The sequence below is a fragment of the Stigmatopora argus genome, chromosome 16 (assembly GCF_051989625.1).
Source record: "Stigmatopora argus isolate UIUO_Sarg chromosome 16, RoL_Sarg_1.0, whole genome shotgun sequence".
NCBI lineage: Eukaryota > Metazoa > Chordata > Actinopteri > Syngnathiformes > Syngnathidae > Stigmatopora > Stigmatopora argus.
In genome coordinates this window covers 3,953,089-3,969,195 of record NC_135402.1, presented here as the reverse complement: position 1 = coordinate 3,969,195, position 16,107 = coordinate 3,953,089, and the positions used below count along the sequence as shown (strand labels likewise).

Sequence of the window (16,107 nt, the reverse complement as noted above, 5' to 3'; positions counted from 1 at the left end):
TACATCCTTGATGTGAGCTAAAATTAATATATTGATAGCCCTACATAGCAAACATTTGCTGACTAATCTGCTTTAACCTATTAAAACTAATCAAGTGCATAGTTCCATAAAGTTATGTCTTATCAAAGATATTTACACAGGCAAACAAAGTGGGAGATTGAAAAAAATTAACATAATAAAAAAGCAAATAAACATGTGCATCCATAGACAAGTTTTTTTATTGTCTTGTGTGGAATCAAAATCCTATTATTTTTTTGTTTACTAAAAAAACAACTAAATAGTGTATTTCCTTTATGCCTGACAAGTGGAACAGAGTGGAGCCTTTTTTTTCCCATAACATTTTATTTTTTTATAAAAACAACTCCAATATTAATCAGTAAGACAAAAAAAAAAAAAAAAACAATTTCTGTACAGCAAGCTTTATTGAGCATTGTACCAGATCACATATTATACTGACATCCAAAATCCCCAACAAACCTTGAACACATCTCAAAAAGCCCTAAACAAGGCTGTCAGATAATTTACTAGATATCCTACAAGTGTCATCATTCTTTTGATTCTCAAAGTGTTTTGTCTCATCTAAGTAGCCATTTGTTGCTACTAATAGTGACCAGTACAGACAATTAGAAAAGTTTGTGTACTGCTTGTACAGTGAAGTAAAGCTGGATAAATGCTCAAACAGCTTTTTAACAAAGGCAAACTGGAGTTTGGAGGCTAAAAACAGGCCATTTTAAATACCAAGATTTTTTTTTATACAAAAATGTACAAAAATCAAAATGTGCACAACTTGTAGACTTGGAGAACCCTAAATGGTCAAAAGGAAGGACATTGGACAATGGAATTAACTCTCAAACATCTGAGAAGACCATAAAACATCATGCATTCCAAAATCTGAGACATTTGTGTTCCATTTTAGGATGAGCCTAAAATACAACATAACTTTAACAAGGTGAACTTAATGTGAACTTGAGTCAATTTTTACATGTCCCTGTGTTAAATTGCAGAACAGCAAATTCCAATTATCAGTATGATCCCGAAATTTTTCTCAATTATTTCATCACAACATCCAGATTTTAGAAGCCACAGTGAATTTATTAAAAGAAACCTTTCTTCTCGTATTCTTGTTTTTTCTACCCCATTCTTTACATGGCCTTAACTTCACTTTATGTTCACCTTGAATAAAATTTCCTCGCATCCACAATGCTTCTCATACAAAAGGAGAATTGTGAGAAATGAAACAAGCATCAAGGTGAAAGTCTGAAGGGTTTATTATTAGATTGTAACGTAGCGTCAGTTTCCAGTGTGGTGGGGCCCGTTGCGCATCTTCGCTCTGAATGTCAGAGGACGAAATTACATCACCTCACCTGAGGGTGGGGTGATAGTCTAAGTTTTCCAAATTAAAAGAGAATAAGCCAAAAAAAAAAGAAAAAAATAACCCTGAAACTGTTCCCCTTGTATGTACACCAGTCTACTTTGACGCATCCCACTATGTGTTGGGCACGTGGCTCAGACTTTGGGGATGCAACTGCTGCCTTTTGTGCTGTTCTTGAACCGCCAGTTGCTGGAACTGGTCTGACGTGGACAGCTTGTGCATCAATGGTGATACACAGTTGGCTGGAATGATCAGCCCTATGGGAAGATAAGGTTAAGGTTAACAAGAGTTCAGATTTATTATCATAAATGGACTTTTATTTATTTATTTGAACGCAAGGGCCCCTCACCGACGATCCGCTGGTCGTCTTCCGTGCGCAGGCGGACGATCTGCACTTTGACGTTGGTGCCACTGACCGGCGTAAGAACCTCCTCCAGCTCGTTCCACACGCTCAACACGGATCCGCACAGCACGTAGTATGTGCGGCAGCGCAGGCCTATTTCACACTGCAGCCCCACAGAGGCCTTCTTACAGTTACCCCGCCTGGAGGGGGGGGCACAAGAAACATACATTTCATCTATCGTGAGACAAAGTATAGTAAACAGAAACAGGCGACTTGTATATTTTTTTCATCTTCATTGTGTATTTTTTGTCTGAAAATTACACTACTTGATAAATCAAGCATGGCCCAAAAATGTCATAACGTTAATTCGGCTTATTTATTGGAATATTTCATATCCTCACTGCTATAGATGAATTGTCTTTTGATTAGAAACATGCGTATTCTTAAAACAATATTGATGTCAGAGACAATTATATTGATGCAGGTTAGCTGGAGTTGGATGTTGCCATTTTTCTTATGCCACCATCCCACAAAGTATTTTATTTATTTGTGTTGTGCAAATGAACACCCTCATACCAACTCGACATACGCACCAGAAAGCATGCGCACAAATCTTCGCCGACGAGGTGTGTTGCTCGTTCCAGTGTTGCTTGGCGTCTTCAGATAACACCTGAAAAAACGAGATGAATTTTTTGCTTACAAGAAATTCATTTTTTTTTTTAAAGCGGCCTATAATAAAAATCGTCAAAACCTTCTTAAATTTCTTCTTGAGATCGGAGTACGTCTCCAGCTTGAGTTGTCTCCCCGTGTTGGGCCGGTAGACCAGGAAGAGCCTCTTCTTTGTGTTCACTTCTTTTACCAGGATAGCGGTCTTCTTGTTGTTCCGTGACTGCAAAAAAAAGTTGTTCATGCATGTGCTATTGATGCATCTAGTTTACAATAAAGCCCATAAACTTACCTGCACATAGAAGCCATCATCTGATCCATTCTGTTCTGCCCAGGCATGTGTGGCTTCTTCCCAGGACATTCCTCGCTCCACACCCACCTGTATCCCAAATTAGGCAACTTAGTCAAAAAAGGTTCCATTTCAAGTAAAGAAACAACATACAAAAAGCAAGTTCAACAATCCTGCTGCTGAAACATGATCCTTAAATGCATAAGAATCTGTACTTTGTCACCACAAATAAAAAAACCTACTGTGAAAAGCTCCACGTGTCCAGATGCCGTGTAGCCTGGCGTCAGGAACTTCTTGCAGTCAACCTTTTTCACCTTCTCATCACCGGAACCCAGGTCTAAAAAAAAAAAAAATGAAATTGTAAACAAACGATTCAAAAAAAGGCAACTTTTTTTCCTGGCTCTCTTACCGAGAATACCCATGTCAAATCTCCCGTTCCGCTTGGCTTCCTGGATGACAGCCGCCAGCGTGTCGGAGAAGTATTGAAACAAGGCGTTTTGCTGATGGACCTCCATGCCCAGAATGCGGTTGAGGAACTTCCCAATGTTATTATAGTCTGTCAAGGAAGCCATTTATTTAAAGCATGAAAAACGGAGACCAGCAAGAGTAGTATTTGAAAATGCTGTATAGTTGCGAAGCGCACCTTTGTCTAGTGACAATGCATTGTATCTGTCCTCCAAATTAATGAGTCCCACGCCTATCAAGCCTCTTTGAACATCTAAAAACAGGTTACAAATCATTGTGACTATGAGTTGGTTGACCAAATCAAATGTATGACTTTTACTCTGACAGTCATACCTTTGAAGAAATCTCCTTTAAACTCAGAGGGAGGCGACACGAGCGGCGTATCGAGCTTCACAATCGACTTCATCACAATTTCTAGTGCATTTCGGCCATACTGCAAGCAGAAAAACGTGTTTCATTCGAACTTGCTTTAATTTGATTAAAAACAAGCAGTATCTTACTTTGTTGTCAAAGTTAAACCTGCTGAGGTCGCGAGTCTCTGTCGCTCTTCTGTCTCCGTGAGTGAGGGCCCCCTGAAAGGCACATAGCAAGAAAGTCAGTCTGAAATTGAGTTTGTTTGGAGTTCATAAATAAGAATTGACATACAAGACTTTCTAATCTCTTGGCCACGATGGAAGCGAATCTCTGCTCTCCGGCCAACTCGGAGATGAGGAAGACGTACTCTGGAGCTGTGACTTGGTTGGACCGGTGAGTTCTTCCTGCGAGTCACACGGCAACAGTGAGTTTTTAAATCATGTCAACTTCTTGAGGCGAGTCCTGGTTGCACTCACCGAACTGCTGAATGGCTCGGTCGGCGCTCCACGGCAGCTCCAACGTCATGTGCACCCTACGGCGCTGATTCTTAACCCGACGGTCGGCTTGCAGCGAGATGCCGGAGCTGGCTGCCTCTGAGATGATGGCGATGTGCTGCAGCCATGGACAAATACGGACAATCAAGACTCAAACCCAAAAAGATATTACTAAAAAAAAATTTCAAATTGAGTTTTACCTTCTCCCCATCCATGAAGCGCTGCTTCTCAGTCAAATTGAGGATTTCCACAGGGACATCGAGCTCCGAGCGACTCTCGTATGTGATGGTGCCGTCATCGTTGCTGACCACGCGACCTTTACGACCGGTCATCTGGGGGGAGACAAAAGGAGAGCACGTTAAATCCATTTGAATTGACAGTAGTACAGTAATACCTTTAATATAGTCGGTTGGGATGTTTTGCCAATGGGAAACATCGTCCACATTTTTTCAAAAACAATTCCAAATGTGGACTGGAATTGGTGTTGTTGTACCTCAGCAACATTTTCAGGGCCTCCCAGCTCATCGATGAGCTCATCCAGCGTGTTGGGCGGCAGTTCTTCAGCCAGCTCCTCCAGCTTCTCCAGGAGGTCCCGCTTCATCTTCTGCGCGTGCTCCACTGCGTCCTGACTCGTCAGGCAGCTGTCTTCGGGCTCGGGTTTGACTGCACCACACATTTGTTTGGTCATTCTTCCCCTGAAAATGTCATTTCAATCCAAAGTCTGACATTTACCTATAGTCGGCGTGGGCGCGGGGGCGACGGGCGTGGTGAACGCCGGCCTGGTGGAGCCCAGGCCTGACGCCAGCAAGGCACTTTGAATGGAGTCCGGATCGATGCTCTTCCTTCGCTTTTTCTTTTTGGTTTTCTCCTTATTCTTCTTGGGCTCTTTTCGGACGAGCCAGGGATCTGAAAAAGGAGAAGGAAATGTTTTCACCGTGTTTCCCCATTTTTGGGACGTCTATCGTTTTCATGTCAAAATTTGTTGGGGTGACAGTGCTGAAAAAAAGCCCGTTTTGCATCCCATTGAGTCACAGTTCTCACCGTCCTCGTCATCTTCACCAGATTCCTCCCTGAACGGATTAAAGTCGTCGTCCTCGTCCGCCGAGCTGGCCGACTTAAAGCTGTCGTCGCTTTCGCCATCCCGACCCGAGTCCTTATCCGACTCCTCGGATTGGCTCTCGTCCGAACTGGTGCCCGAGAGCCCTCCATGCTTGCGAAGTTTCTTCTGTGATTTCTTCTTGTCTTCCTGAGCTAGAAAAAGCATCACAACTTGATTCGTCTGTATGAAATCAAGACAAAAAAAATCTCAGTTCCCATACCTTTTCTTTTCGTTCCTTTCTGCTGTAACTGGGCCTTCGCATCGCCGACGGAAGGGGTCTTCTTAGCCGATAGGTCGATGCCCAGGAGACTGTAAAGCTTTTGCCTGTCAGGAGCTGGAAAGTGCTTCTCTACTAGGGACTGCAGCACGCCTCTGCAACATGAGAAAATGCAGTCAATTTGTCGGCCTTTTGAGGAAAAAGGACAAATTCAGCCAAGTCATTCCTACTTTGCGGTTGACACAAAGTCATTAAGCTCGCCGCCTCCTTCCTCCAAAGCCTCCAAAGTTCTCGCTTCCCCAGTAGACTGCAGGCCAATCACCACGCACTGCCAAGGGGTTAATGACATCATTTTTAGACAGTGAGACGGCAAATAAACAAAAGAATTAAAAATTCCAGTTGTACCTTTCCATTCTGGACCTCCTCCCTGGCCAGTTGTACCACTCTACGGACTTTGGATGCAATGCAGAGGTACTTAAAGAACCTCTGATGGGCTGACCAGAACTGGCCCCACATGGATTTTTTCATACGCTGCTCGGCATCCATCAGGTTGGCCGCCTGCTGGAATTTTTCGCGGGCGCTCACCCACTGTATGGGAAGGATTTTTATGATTCTTAGATATATTATGACCTTGGATATGGAAAGGGTGGCAATAAACTCACCAGCCTGACTGAATTGTTGTACATGTGAATGTACTTCTGAGTCAGAGGGACCTCCTCTATCTTGAAAGTTACGCCGGTGAAACTCAACTGCCGTGCGATGTACATTCCCCTCAGCTTCATATCCATGGCCACAATCTCCATAGCGCCCACTCCCCTAAATGGGAAAAAAAAAATCAACATGTTAAGCTTTACAGCATGTGTCAAAGTGGCGGCCCGGGGGCCAAATCTGGCCCGCCGCATCATTTTGTGTGGCCCGGGAAACTAAATCATGAGTGCTGACTTTCTGTTTTAGGATCAAATTAAAATGAAGAGTAGAGATGTATATTAAATTTCCTGGTTTTCCCCCTTTTTAATCAATAATTGTAATTTTTTTAATCCATTTTTTCTGTGTTTTTAGTTAAAATATCATTTTGTAAAATCTAAAAATATATTTAAAAAAGCTAAAATAAACATTGTTTTAGATCTATAAAAAACTGAATATTCAGGGCTTTTAATCCAGTTCTTTTAATTAATTTATTTTAAAAAAATCTAAATATTATATCTAAAATGGTCCGGCCCACATGAAATCAAGTTGATGTTAAACCGGTCTGACACCCTTGGTTTTTTTTATGTGGAGTATCCCAATGATCCAAAATAGTCATTTGAGGGGTGTAAAGAAATTGAAATATTTTATATAACCCTTCAAGTACGAGTTATATATATTTTTTCTATAACTAACAGGTCACTAATCAACACATTGGCTGATATTGATGGCACTAGACGTCCAATCCACAAGGACTGGAATGAGAGAACTAAACTAATAGCATACAGTTGCTAATATTTAACTTTTTAAATAAATACACATCTTCATCCTTTTTATATGGTAGGATATATTTTGGACACACAAAATAATCTAAAATATTAGCAATGACTTTTATTTATATATATATTATTTTAAATTATAAATACATAGTTTTCAGCCAAGAATGGAGATTTTTTTTCTACACTTCCACAGTTACCTGCGTTCGACAGCTTGGATGAAATTGGCAAATTCCCTGAAAGGTGTTTTATGGCCCCAAATTCCAAGCCGGTTCATGTAAGCCATGTTTCTGGGTTCGGAAGCACCTGTTGGAGAGAGAAAACAACACTTTGTGCTTAGCAACTCTCAAGGAGGTTGTTTATCGCCCCTTCTGCACTTACCTGTGGCACTGGCATACACCACGCGAGCTTTGGGGAGCTTGTTCTGAAGCTCCAAAACAGCCAGCCCGGTTTTTGTTGGTTTGGATGATCCAATTGGACACACATTTTTAGCCTTGTGACACTCATCGTAGACAATCTACAAAAAGTGGGGTTAAGGAAATAATGGGAAAAGTGGGGAAGTCCCGTGGGCACTTTTATTATTTAAAAAAATAAACTAATTGGGATTTTAACAGATTTGTTGCATTGTTTAATTATGTTTAGCATATTTTTGTTTTTATGAGTATCCTTATTCATTTATTCTATTTGACTTTGTATGTTTGCAGCTTTAGCTATTCTGTTTAAAATATTGACCTGAAGTGTTGTTTGCTAAAGGGATGTCTAATTTTACCTCATTACTTTAGTATTAAAGAAGGGGGATATGTAAATGGTTAAGATTGAACAAAATTAAATAGAAAAAACTTTTGAGGGGGCTTGGGGAATTGTAGTGCGCAGCGCTAAATGATTGTCAATGAAAAGGATACAACGCCATCAAAGTCCTCGCCGCACCAGTGGAGCAGTTGCTCAAACCTGGTCTTGTACTTGCCGCCCGATTGGCTCTCTCCGATCAGCGAGGAGTAGGTGGCGAAGATGACCCCTTTCTTCACACTGCCGTTGTGTTTGGAGGAGATCTTGCCATACTTGAACTGGGGGGGAAAATCTGAAGTTAAGTTGCATCATGGAAACGCATGAAAAATCTACATCGGCTTTGCGCTTGCTCACAGTGGCTCTATTTCCCTTAACTATTTATACAGTACTGATTTAACACAAAGTCAGTTGCCCTTCAAAGGGTTAAAAAAAGACATTAATCATACCTTATTTAGGGAATGGACCTGAATGTTCTTGGCGCCAATGTCTCGCAAATCGCGTTCTGCATCATACTTCAAGTCATTGGAAACACTAAACCTAAACATATAAATTAGAGGCATGAAAATGAGATCTTATTGTATTTATTATTATTTGACCACGAGGAGACTTGAGGCTATTTACCATAGTGATCTCTTCCTGCCCAGGAGATAATTCTCATAGATGACGCCTGCGATGGTCCGGCCTTTTCCCACACCGGCACCGTCGCCGATCAGGTAGGCCGCTCGGTCGCCGCTCGGCAGGAACGTCTCGTGTTGCTGTGGCGGCAAAAACATGATCGTGCTCAAAACACGGCATTCTTACAGGTCGGGAACCCTGAAAGCAAGATTGCCACACCTCCAAGGCAGGTAGACGGGTACTCGACTGACCTGAGCGGCGTACGTGATGGCTTCCAGCTGCAGAGCAGACAGGCACCCGCGGTCCATGATTTCCTCCGGGATGGTCAGGCGGTACCACACGTCTGGCGGGCTCACGCTGGAGAGGGAGCTGGTTTCCACAACTGGGTCAGGATGCCGCAAGCCAACTTTCACTGTGGGAGAGAGCAGCTACTCAGTTGCAAAGTGGAGAAAAAAAACAACCTGGCTAGGGTCAAGGAGCACTTACACTTCATCGGCATGTACTCGGCGTACGTTTCCGCGTGACCCAACTCCTCTTCTTCCTCTTCCTCGGGCTCCTCCTCGTCCCTCATCCCGTGTGCGTTCTGCACGATGAAGGAAAAACTGTCAAATCGAACCGTCTGATTCACGGGCGCGATAAAGTGCTCTCTGTCACTGACCAGCGAATGTGAAAAAGCGTGCATTTTGAGCTCCTCGTGATTCCAAGTTCGGCCCATGTTTTCTTTAGCCAGGGCTTCCTTCTTGACACCATTGTTCATCTCACCTGAACGCAGACGAGTTATTTCTTCTTGAAGGGAACTACACAGTCACCTCTACAGCCAGCCATTGTTGATCTTGTCTAATTGCATACTGAATTTAGTTTGCCCCTGCCCAATTCAAATCGTATTATAATGTTATTGATTCATGATACTGGGCTGAACAGGGAACTACACAGTCACCTCTAGAGCCAGCCATTGTTGATATGTTGTCTAAATGCATGCTGAATTCTGTTTTCCCTTGTCCAGTCCAATCGTATTATAATGTTATTGATTCACGAGACTGGGCTAAACATTAAACTTACTAGGCCCCGTGGCAGTGGCTACCGGTGTGGCGATGTCAGGTGGTGGCTTAAGCTTCATCAGTTCCACCAAACTATTGCCCTTCTGGCCCGTACCTTTCAGGCCCCCCACCCTGAGGAGGTCTTTTAACTGGATCTATTTTCACAGGAAAACACATGTTAGGGAAAGAAGGACTAGGGGGTGGGGGGGGGAAGATAGTATCTACCTGATCGTGGTTTGAAGGCACAGCTGTGGACGCTGAGGGGGGGTTGCTTGTGGAGGTGGGCGTGGACGGGCGCCGCAGGGCGGTGTTGGCGACGTGAACCACCTTGGTGACGGTGATGGTATGTTTGACGGGGTTGCCGGTCGACTGCTTGGCGGCGGCCGAACCGAGCGACGGCAGCTGGTTGAGCTGATTTAAGACAAACGTGGTGGTCGATGGCTGAGGTTTGTGCTGCTGTGGAAATGAGCAAAAGTGGATTTTAATATAACGAAGCTGCAACGTTCAACACACATTGTGAAAATTGGGCAGTTTACAGTCAGATGCGCCTTATAGTCGGAAATTACAGTGTGTAGTGTTCTAAAATCGTTCAGACTTATTCCAGACACAGTCCAAGTGGAAATATAAAAGGACATAAATATTTTCTTTTTTTTACCCTTATAGTCACAATGGGGCCCGGAGATGGAGTTTCACTTCGGGCGACTTCCCTGGATTCGCTCCCCAAGCCGACGTCTAGCGCGTTGATTGAGATAGACTGCAATGGCACCAGGAAGCCCGTTAATCAACCAAACTCTTTGATTTCATGTCTTTAGAAGAGAAGGGGGGTCTCACTTGATGAGCTGTGGAGGGCTGTGCGACATCCTGAGACTCGGCGTCGAACAGTCCCATGTCATTGGGGCAAATGCCGCTCTCGCTGAGAGCAGTGAGAAGTAAATCCTGTCCGGGATCCATCTACAGGACAAGAAAGCATCGCAGACATTATCAATACTTGAATTGATCGGTTGTCTATTGCCGTCAATGGCAGTGAATGAGTGAGGTAGGAGCAACAAAATAATCCAGGCAATATTTAATATATTTACATTTCCAATATTGAAATAAACCTTACAGCATAAATTGAAAAGTTCTAGCTGCTGCAAATATGGAAATCCAAACTAAGATAACCCAATTCTGCAGAGGGCATTATTTTTATTATAGTAGTGTAGTGACCACTGTCCTTAAAAAAATCGGGTTATGACTGTTTTCAGATTTTTAACTTGATTATGATTTCACATTCTGGGCACCCAAATAAAAGAAAAGTAAACTCAAGAAAAGCTCCATTAAACATGGTTAAATTACAAAAGCACGCATTGAGGAAGGTCGGGTCAAATGAGACACGTGTTTGCTGCGCCCGACTTCCTGCTTCCTCTTGACAACACCACTTTGTTTTTTCTCCAAAAGAGAAATCATCCCAACAAACTATTTTTCCTAACAAAGATCTGACTCAATACTTGAGACGGGACTCTTATCAGCCTTAATTGTTTGTCGACTGCGCCGGGGCAGCGTGACACAGCTATGGCTAAGCTAAGTAGCTTGGCCGGTTAAACCGAATCGAAAGCAAACCTAAAAATCGCATTTGTTATCACGATGGTGAATTAAATGAAACAAGGTATTCAATAAGAGAGATCGCTCTTTGTCCGTGCAGGGAAAAACCTGCTAGGCTAGCTCGCAATGTCAACACCTTAACGCAAAATATGATATTGATTTCTATAGCGATTAATTTCATTGGTGTTACGTTAAAGCATACCGAGGCTGAAAGGTTATGACACCCAAGATTGGTCTCCAGCCACGATCCAAATACGCATTAAAATGACCAATGACTTCTTCCTGCACCGGCAATCTTGCAATGTAAACCAACAGAGTCCCTGAACACAACACAGCAGTGGCCGGACATATATTAATATTAAATGTTTTCGATGACTGCTGCTTTGGTACGTTAGCTTTCTTTCTGATCGCGTACTTGAGGAGTTTTACTGCAAGCGGCATGTTAGGTAACCCATGACTGTGGAGATCGGAGGGCGAAGGACAGCGGGCGTTCACTTCGGAAATTCCCCACAGAAGGGTCACTTTAACGCGGCTAAACTGGCGGGTTTGCCTCGCCTGTTTGTCATTGCTGCGGCTAAGCTAACGTTAGCAAAGCTGAATTGCATAAAACACCCACTGCACAGATCTTAGGGGGGAAAAGTCTAATCAATACCGGCACTCGAGTCTTTGTTTTCCACACGAAAGGTGTAAATATATACGACGGGATCGCGTGAAGAAGGGTCTTACTTGTGGGGCGGTAAACGGGGCGCCGTCGGTCCGCAATGAGGGCGCCACTCAGCGCTTGTTTCTCTTGATGTCGTGTCTGCTTCACCGAGCTCACGCCATCTTTTTTTTCTTAATCAAGCGCTCAGCCGCATGTTGATCACGTGACGTGTACTAGGCCTCGCTTAGCCGCCCCTGGCGCCGATCCTCGCGTCGTCGAAAGGTTCTTCACAGCGCCTGGCCACGGGCGCCGCTCGGGCAATCGAAGCCGCCGAGCCGCCACGACAGTGCATCGGCACAGAGAACGAGCGAGGTCCCTTTTGATTCCTTTGATACAAACGACAAACATCGCATCGGTCAAAGGAGGTAGCAAGGCGGCGTCACGTGACCACTGGGCGAGTCCTGATTCTTCTTCTTTCTGTCTAGTTTGTGTCGAAAGTACGGTCGATAACTTAGCGCCATCTGTCAAACTGGAGTTAGAAAGCAGTGGAAAGGCGGGGGATAAATTGATTTTCTTTTCATTATGTGTATGCCTTTTTAGTAAATAGGAAAAGAAACATTTAACCCCATTCTCTTTGCCTGCCACTGACAACGATATAAGCTAAAATACATAACTGGATGGAATGGCACTAAAAGCCCATCTTGCACGTGGCGTTTCCTTTTTAATTTTATCCTTTATCCTTCTAAAGAAGAAGAATCATGTTTCTTAAAGATGGGGTGGAAATTATATCACCAATGTTTTGCCCATTTAAAGTGAGTAAATCCCCAACGGAAGTGGCGACATTTGTCCGTTTAAAGTACATAAGTAAATCCTCAACGGAGGTGACGACACTTGTTTGCATTTGAATTTCCTCCTCACATGGTTCGGCACACTCGTAAACTAGTTGACATAAATCTAAAAAATATAGGAAATATATACACATAAGGAGCTTACAACTACAAATATAAATATGGTTGAATTAAAAACACGGGGACGTCTTTAATTTTACTACTACACGTACATTATAATCCCTACTGCAGTAGGCGACATTTCCCGCGTTTTTGTTAGTATTTACCATATATAACTCCCATAAAGAAGGCAAGATATCTAAAGGCACAGACAGCGGTGTAAGTAATCGGCGCTCATCTTGCGTTGAAGCTTTGGCGGACAAAACTGTTTTTTAATATTATGGATTAAATTTACAGTATCCCAGACGTTTCTTGTATGAAAATACGTTATAAAATTGCGCACTCTATGCTATTATAAAATAAACGCTACATTAGCTGTAACGTTGTTTATCGAATGGCCCCGAGGTAAAATGGCCGACAAGTAAATACGCCGTGCCCATTGGCTCACGGCGCAACAGCCATAAGCATCAGCCGTGTGTACATACAATCTATGGTTAGTACATGTCGGAAAATGGCGACCTCGTCATAGCGCCCGTGGACGCCGCTTTCAGCTGCTTGAAGGTGAAGTCGCAAGACGGCTTCTTGCGTCTCCTCGGGGCTGGATTTTGCCCTCAAAAGGACCGGGGTAGAAGAAAAGAGCCGGGCGAGGGATTTCGGCTTAAAAGTTCGATATGAACGGGGTGAGTTAGACAAAACAATTTGACTAAATAACCCAGCTGCTCAGTCGAAGACCAATTAAAGTGGCACTATGTTAACCTATTTAGTTCAATATAATACTTCAAAATGAATAATAGTGGGAATATTAGTATTTTTTGCTGGTTAGCCAACACAAAAGAGGCGACTATATTCATTTCAAAGAGCTAGCAATAATTTATTTCCTTCCTAAAGTGGGCTAAGCGACGCCCAAACTGGGAAGTTTGGACATTAGAGAGCCCTTAAAGTACATTGTAGTTTATTCTCCGTTCTTGTTGCTTAGTTGCTCATAATTTGGGGCTTTTAATTTTGGGCGGTGAGGACTGAATGTTTAAAGGGAACAGTGGGCGGAATGAGGAGCCATATTGAATGTGGCAAAGTGTTACACTAGTGTGACGGGGCCTCGTTCATTTATTCTCTTTTTTTAACTTCCTCATTTTCTCGTAAAAATAACACAATTCTAATTCGTTACACTACAGTGTTATTTGGACCGTAACCAGGCGTGCAATCACTTTTGACTGGGAAGCATGAATGAATAAGCAAACTTATTCATGAAAATATACCTCCTATTTCTCCCCTTGCAGGAAATCGTATGCAGCCAACATTGTGTCACCGTCCCAAGCTGTCCTCCAAACCATAATGACAAGATGGCACCGGAGGGAAAGTCTTCTCCTCAACACTGCCAGAAGACTGATACCCAAAGGCTGGGAAATGGTACATGTGTAGTCGTGCTACAGTAAAAGTCAGATCAAAGTTTTTCCATGTTCAGACATACGAAGAGAACAAAAAAACTATTTACAAATGAGCTTTTTTTTGGAAATAATTTGTTTGTTTTCCTTCCCACCAGGCCGAGTAGCAAACAGTACTGGGCCTTCCAACTCTTCGGATTCAGAAAAGCAGCCTTCTATTTGTCGGTTAGAAGAATGTACGTCCCCTTTACAGCTTCAATGTCGCCTTCGGCCTGCTGCCAACAAGCCTGCCGCTCTTCACAGCAGCAACCGAAGCTCGGCGTCCCCCCGACGTCGCCAGCCAAAGAAAACCCCGGCCAAAAAGTGCGCTTAGCATTCGTTACTTACGTCTTGCTTCTTCACATTGATTTAGCACGTGGCTCATGCTTTTGTCTATTTTTTTTTACTCCCGGTAGCACCCGAGAGAAGAACTCTCAGAATCGGAAAGTTACGGACTACTTTTCAATAAGACGCAGCTCACGAAAAAGTAAAACAGAGCTCAAGGTAACTTAAGGCATTTTGATTCTGTAAAATGAAGCTGAATCCAAATTGGTTCCAGATTGATTGAATGCACAAATGATGTGCTGACAAGCTCTCTTTTGTGTCCAGTGTGAACAGAAGCACCTGATTGACCATCTCATTATAAACGGAATAGAGGAAGGAATGCAGGTATGGATTTTAGTGATTAAAAAAAGTCACAAAATCAGGAAATTGATGTCAGTCCGGATCCAAGTCAGATTGCACATTTGTGCACCATATAAACATAACATACGAAAAACCTATCTTGTAGGTACGGCACATGGAGGGAAAGGGCCGAGCGGTGTTTGCCACACGACAATTCCGCAAAGGTCAATATGTGGTGGAGTACCACGGAGATCTCTTGGAAATGGTAGACGCCAAAAAGCGGGAGGCGGAGTACGCCCAGGACCCAGAAACGGGATGCTACATGTACTACTTTCAGTACCTCTGCAAAACCTACTGGTATGTGCAAAAGAATGACTATTTCTATTATCAGATAAACCATAGGATTTCAATTTTGGTCATTCTTATTATTATTTTTTACACATAAGATATTTAAGGGATAATTAGCATTTTGGGTCATTGAAATTTTTTAAATATATTAGCAATTTATTAATTTATTTTCTGTTATTAATCATGAGTGTATTTTAATTCATTTAAAATTTATTTTAATTAGGGTTTGGTAACTTATTGATGCATGTATTATTTGATTCAGAATTAATAACTTAGTGAAATTAATATCAATGAAACAAACATGACAATGACAAACATCCAATTTATCAAAAATAATAATTAAAAAAAACATTGGTTTTTTAAAAATATTTAAAATGAAAAAGTTATTGTCCGCCATTGACGGTGATAGACGTCCAATCTACCTTGACTGAGTTCATTCACCCCTGCTGTTCTACAAGTATTGGACGTTTAGCGCTGTCAATGTCGGCCAACGAAAGACAAAAGTGCTCGGTTAAGGGTAGAAAAATAAAATATAAATTTATGCACAAAAGGGTTAAAGGCGTAGGATTCAAGTGGAGAGAAAACAAGTCGTTAGTAGGTCCTAAATGATTACTGAGTCAGGAACGCTTCTTTGTCGCGTGCTCCACATCCAGCGTGGACGCCACCAAAGAGACCAATCGCCTGGGGCGTCTGATCAATCACAGCAAGAGCGGCAACCTCCAAACCAAATTGCACGACATCGACGGCGCGCCACACCTCATCCTGGTGGCTTCGAGGGACATCGACGAGGGCGAAGAGCTACTCTACGACTACGGCGACCGTAGCAAGGCGTCAATCGCCGCGCACCCGTGGCTCAAACATTAACCGCAAAGAGAGCCTTTATTTATTTACACTGCTCCTCAAAATTTAGAGATGCTTCAATGAGGTTCGCTTGCAGAAGTCATGTTATTTAACCAATATCCCTCATTTTTGGGGGGAATAGTGTACCGTATTCGATTTTTTTTTTTTTTTTTTTAGCACATTTTCCACAGGTGTCACATTTTGGCATGCTTCGAAAGGTTGGTGCATTTTTATATATTTTTCTCATCACGATTGGTGCGCACGTTTTTAAAAGACATTCTCAATATGATGATATCTTTGCTTGTTTATTTTTTATTTTTGTTTTTTTACTACATTTAGATAAATAGCAAATGCATTGTACAGTCTACTGCTGTTCCTTTTTAATTTTGAGCAAAAGAAAAAGATTTTTTAACGAGCTGGGACAGTGGTGTATTTTATACTTGGGCCACACTGAAAACGAAAATAAAGTAATTGCACTACTAGAAAAACGTCTTTGTGTCTTGGGA

The 16,107-nt window shown here is 42.6% G+C and overlaps 2 protein-coding genes across 2 annotated transcripts; one reads left to right on the top strand and one right to left on the bottom strand.

The window, feature by feature from the left end:
• Positions 1-403: 403 nt before the first annotated feature.
• Positions 404-11,890, bottom strand: sbno1 (strawberry notch homolog 1 (Drosophila)). The gene is made up of 33 exons (XM_077623343.1): positions 11,505-11,890; positions 10,029-10,148; positions 9,853-9,951; positions 9,423-9,653; positions 9,220-9,352; positions 8,819-8,922; positions 8,647-8,743; positions 8,412-8,572; positions 8,167-8,300; positions 7,992-8,082; positions 7,662-7,823; positions 7,141-7,276; positions 6,960-7,065; positions 5,962-6,115; positions 5,705-5,887; positions 5,530-5,627; positions 5,303-5,454; positions 5,025-5,234; positions 4,716-4,889; positions 4,477-4,646; positions 4,184-4,315; positions 3,966-4,101; positions 3,781-3,893; positions 3,636-3,707; positions 3,469-3,568; positions 3,314-3,388; positions 3,080-3,226; positions 2,913-3,007; positions 2,674-2,760; positions 2,467-2,604; positions 2,309-2,385; positions 1,722-1,915; positions 404-1,629 (listed from the first exon to the last, which is right to left on the bottom strand). Exons 2-33 carry the CDS (start codon positions 10,146-10,148, stop codon positions 1,487-1,489), a joined length of 4,224 nt encoding a protein of 1,407 aa, XP_077479469.1. The 5' UTR covers positions 11,505-11,890; the 3' UTR covers positions 404-1,486.
• Positions 11,891-12,822: 932 nt separating this feature from the next.
• On the top strand, positions 12,823-16,089 carry kmt5aa (lysine methyltransferase 5Aa). Its single transcript, XM_077622242.1, has 7 exons — positions 12,823-13,048; positions 13,646-13,775; positions 13,909-14,113; positions 14,206-14,293; positions 14,399-14,458; positions 14,580-14,770; positions 15,415-16,089. The coding sequence occupies exons 1-7, from the start codon at positions 13,040-13,042 to the stop codon at positions 15,623-15,625; spliced, it is 894 nt and encodes a 297-aa protein (XP_077478368.1). The 5' UTR covers positions 12,823-13,039; the 3' UTR covers positions 15,626-16,089.
• Positions 16,090-16,107: the final 18 nt, after the last annotated feature.

Coding starts and splice junctions, on each gene's coding strand:
- kmt5aa (XM_077622242.1), top strand. Junction 14,114..14,205: donor AAGAAAACCCCGGCCAAAAA/GTGCGCTTAGCA, acceptor TACTCCCGGTAG/CACCCGAGAGAAGAACTCTC. Junction 14,459..14,579: donor GAATAGAGGAAGGAATGCAG/GTATGGATTTTA, acceptor CCTATCTTGTAG/GTACGGCACATGGAGGGAAA.
- sbno1 (XM_077623343.1), bottom strand. CDS start 10,148: ATGGATCCCGGACAGGATTTACTTCTCACTGCTCTCAGCGAGAGCGGC. Junction 7,066..7,140: donor GGTGTATGCCAGTGCCACAG/GTAAGTGCAGAA, acceptor TCTCTCCAACAG/GTGCTTCCGAACCCAGAAAC. Junction 2,761..2,912: donor GACACGTGGAGCTTTTCACA/GTAGGTTTTTTT, acceptor TTTGGGATACAG/GTGGGTGTGGAGCGAGGAAT.